Below are 3,887 nucleotides of genomic sequence, written 5' to 3'. Positions count from 1 at the left end.
ACCAAGAACAACTGTAACTACACACACACACACACAACACCAAGAACTGTAACTACACACACAGACACACACACAACACCAAGAACTGTATTTACACATACACACACACACCAAGAACAAATGTAACTGCATTATTGATTATGATCACTGGTTGATTGATAGATTTTGTGTCTGTCAGTCTTCACTCAGACTCCGATCCTTCAGGCTCTGCAGCACGTTCAGGCCAGCTGTGACGAAGCACACAAGATGAGGTAGACACTCTCATACACACAAACACACACACACACACACACACACAGACAGTCAGAAACAGTAAATATGATGCAGAATCAGGACCGGAGCTGTTGGATCGGTAACGGAGGCTGCGTTTGGTTTCGGTGTGACGTGTTTGAGGTCGGCTCAGTGGAAATATCCGGCAGAGGTCAGTCGGACCTCGTGTCGTGTTCACGTGTAGTTTTTGGAGGGAAACGAGAATAACTGAGGTGAGAAATCAGTTTTCCAGCGATATTTAAGAAACAGTCAGATGTTCAGCAGCAGAATTGGTCCGTCCCTTCAGCTCTGCGCCGAACGCACAAATATCAGTAAAAACGAACCGGCCCCCTCCCTGATGACATCACTACCTGTCCCTGCAGGTTCAGCGACCTGTTCGCTCTGGCCGAGGAGTACGAGGACTCGCAGTCCAAGCCTCCCAAGTCTCGCCGCAAGGCTCCGGCCTCCTCGCCGCGCTCCAGGAAAGGAGCGGCTCCGCCCACCAACAACGAGGAGGAGAGCGCCTCCAGCAGCGCCTCGGTACGTAGGCTCTGGCCCTTGGCTCCACCCACACTGCTGCCTGGTTTTATGTTTGAGCTCGTCCCGCTGACGGGCCCGTAGACGGACAGGAAGTGAGCAAGTGTGACGTCGCAGAGGTCTTTCCGGGTGACGGTGTGTGTCGTTTGTCTCCATGGTGACGGTGTGTGTTGTCGGTCTCCATGGTGTCCGTGTGTGTTGTCGGTCTCCATGGTGACAGTGTGTGTTGTCAGTCGCCATGGTGTCTGTGTGTGTTGTTGGTCTCCATGGTGACGGTGTGTGTTGTCGGTCTCCATGGTGACAGTGTGCGTTGTGTTACAGGAGGAGGAGGACTCGAAGCCCAAAGCTCCGAAGAGGAAGAGGAAAGGCTCGTCAGCCGTCGGCTCCGACAGCGACTGATGGACCTTCTGACCAATCACACGCCAGCTGCCACGCGGAACGCCAGCCAACCAGCTGCTCTGACACTGGGAGAGGCCCCACCTCCTCCCCGTGACACACAATGACTCCTGCGGTGGGCGGGGCTCTCAGATGCCATGGACTGTAAATGGTGAACTTATTGAGAGGCGGGGCTTCATGTGGCCCATCTCCCATGATGCACTTAGAGGAGGAAGGCGGAGACTGTGGGAGTCCGCGGACTGGTTTTAAGACCACCACGACAGTGACGATGATGAAGATGAAGATGTGTGGGTGTTTGTACTTTGTTTCTTTTTTTCAGTTTTCTCTTATTTTGGAGGGGGGGTTGGACTCTTATTGTGAAGGATCCTGATTTCCTGCTGTTTTTAGCAGCTCCTTCCTGTTTGTCTTCACGTGTTTCATCATGTCACATAAAATCTGACGCTTTGTTTCAGGCTCGGCTGTCTGTTACTGCGGGGTCAGAAGTCAGGGCCGCAGGTTTTCACTGGCTGAGGGGTGGCGGAGCTCCTCAGGGAGGCGTCCCGGTCCTCTCTGCTTTTATCAGAGTGATTAAAATTAAGCTTTTAACCCTTTAAAGCCTGGATGGTGCTCACTTCTCTGCAGCTGCGTCCAAACGCCGCTCGTCTGATTTCTGTCAGAAACTTCAGGAACAAGACAACAAGCTACTTGGCAAGAAAAAAATATTTAGATTAAAAAACGTTAAAGTTTTTATGAGCTCGGCTAAAATGTCAAGAAGTATTTAGAATGATCACAATTAAATATTTAAGATTATTTCACAGAATTATCATTTTTAGCACTTTTTCAGGTAGTTTTCTTTATTTCTGTGTTTTTTACTTTCCTGTGTTATTTCTTTCATGTTTATGTGTCAGAGGTTTTAAGTAATTATTTTGTACTTTTTATTCATTTCTTGCTCATTTCTGTGTCATTTCCTCCTGAGTTGCTCGGCGCCTTCTGCCCGTGTTTTTGAAGGAGATGAAGCCGATCGATGCAGCTTTTAAAGGGTTAATGTTCAGCGTCAGCGCCTGAAAAGCTTCTTTTGTTCGACTGAAGTCAAACTTCAGGCGGTTTGTTGGATTTTCATAGGAAAAGTCGTCCACACGACAGCCGCAAACAAAAAAGACTCGTTTTTGTGGATATTTTGTAATATAATATAATAACTTTTGTATTTTACAAATTAGTAAAAAGTTACAAGAAAATTACCTGAAAATTAGAAAAAAGGAAAACAAAAAATAAGGAAAATGAACCAAAAAAGTGCTAAAAAGTATCGAGTTCTGTGACAGACTCTCAGTCTATAATTCTAATATTCATACATATCTATTTCTGGACTTTTCCATTTTTTGGAATCACTTTCAGATAATTCTCCTTCTCCTTATTTTGAAACCATTTTACGTTTATTTTCTTCTCACCTTTGACCTTTTTTTTTTGTAATTTGCTGATTGTATTTTTTCTGTGTTTTTGAGGCTGTCGGAGGCGTGAACGTTTGTGAAAGGCGCCTGACGGCAGCACGAGACAAACGGATGTCCGTCCAGGCTTCAGAGGGTTAAAATGTATTTATTTGTATATAAATTTATTGATTTCTGGATCACAGAACCGACTCTGAATCCGAAGGCTTCACTTTGGTCTCACTGGGACGTTTCAGCGACGTTTTTCTGCTCGTTTAAGTTTCAGTTGTCACAGTCGTCTTTTTAACCCTTCGAAACCTGCAGCCGCGACGCTTTTCTCATCTGGAGGGTTTTTCTGTTTTTATCTTGAAAGAGTCAGAATCTTTGAACTTTCCTCAAAAAGCAGAAACACATTTTTGAATCTTCAGCTGAACTCCAAACTGAACTTTGATCAGTTTCCCAAAATCTCCTGAGAAGCTTCTGAGTCTGACGTCATTTCCGAGTTCGGTTTGTTCAGTTTCAACGTGCAGCTGAAGCAGATCTGGGAATCCTTCATGGTCCTTCGCTGCGTCCCTCGCCGCGTCCTTTGCTGTGTCCCTCGCTGCGTCCCTCGCTGTGTCCCTCACTGTGTCCCTCACTCTGTCTTTTTTTTCTGTCTTTACATTTGTTCATGCCAGTTTCTGTGCTTTAACAATCTGGGTTTAAAACTAACATTTTAGCAAATATCTATCCTTTCAATTTTTTTTTAGCAATTTTTTCCCTTAAAAAAAAAGCGATTTATTTTTCCCTTAAAAATTTTCAGCCATTTTATTTTCCTTTAAGAAAAGCTTGGGAATTTGTTTTCCATAAAAGTTTTGGTGATAATTTTTTTCCTTTAGAAAAAGGGTTTTTTTCCCCTTAAATGTGTTTTGACAAAAAAAAGTCTATTTTTTCTCTCTGTTCAACTTTTAATTTTTGGGGGGATGTTTATTTTTACTTTTTTAAGTTTTGGGTTTACATAAAACATGTTAATATAAATTTGGGGGGGAGGGATTTTTTTTTTCTCCTGCAAAACCCTGAGCGTGTTTTCTATGAAAATTGGCAGTAAAATAAAAACAAAATCCAGCCGTGTAAAGTTGTCCCTCCCCAGTGATGAAACCCTAACCCCAAAAATAATGAACAGTCCCTTGTTCTGAATGACCTTCAGTCCGGCTGCGAGCATTTTTATTGGTTCATCTGTTTTCCATCAGTCACATGATGTCTCTGATTGGCTACAGCTGATTTAAAGCGTCAGACTTCAGTCTCAGCTGCACAGACCAGGTGAGC

General features: G+C 44.1%; 1 protein-coding gene across 1 annotated transcript; it reads left to right on the top strand.

Moving 5' to 3' along the window:
- Positions 1–6: 6 nt before the first annotated feature.
- On the top strand, positions 7–1,628 carry LOC121963493 (integrator complex subunit 3-like). The gene is made up of 4 exons (XM_042513777.1): positions 7–13; positions 179–251; positions 633–789; positions 1,108–1,628. The coding sequence occupies exons 2-4, from the start codon at positions 247–249 to the stop codon at positions 1,183–1,185; spliced, it is 240 nt and encodes a 79-aa protein (XP_042369711.1). The 5' UTR covers positions 7–13; positions 179–246; the 3' UTR covers positions 1,186–1,628.
- Positions 1,629–3,887: the final 2,259 nt, after the last annotated feature.

This window comes from Plectropomus leopardus, unplaced genomic scaffold (assembly GCF_008729295.1).
Source record: "Plectropomus leopardus isolate mb unplaced genomic scaffold, YSFRI_Pleo_2.0 unplaced_scaffold11453, whole genome shotgun sequence".
Classification (NCBI taxonomy): domain Eukaryota; kingdom Metazoa; phylum Chordata; class Actinopteri; order Perciformes; family Serranidae; genus Plectropomus; species Plectropomus leopardus.
Note: the sequence above shows the minus strand (reverse complement) of the source record. Positions and strands in the feature narration are given on the sequence as shown.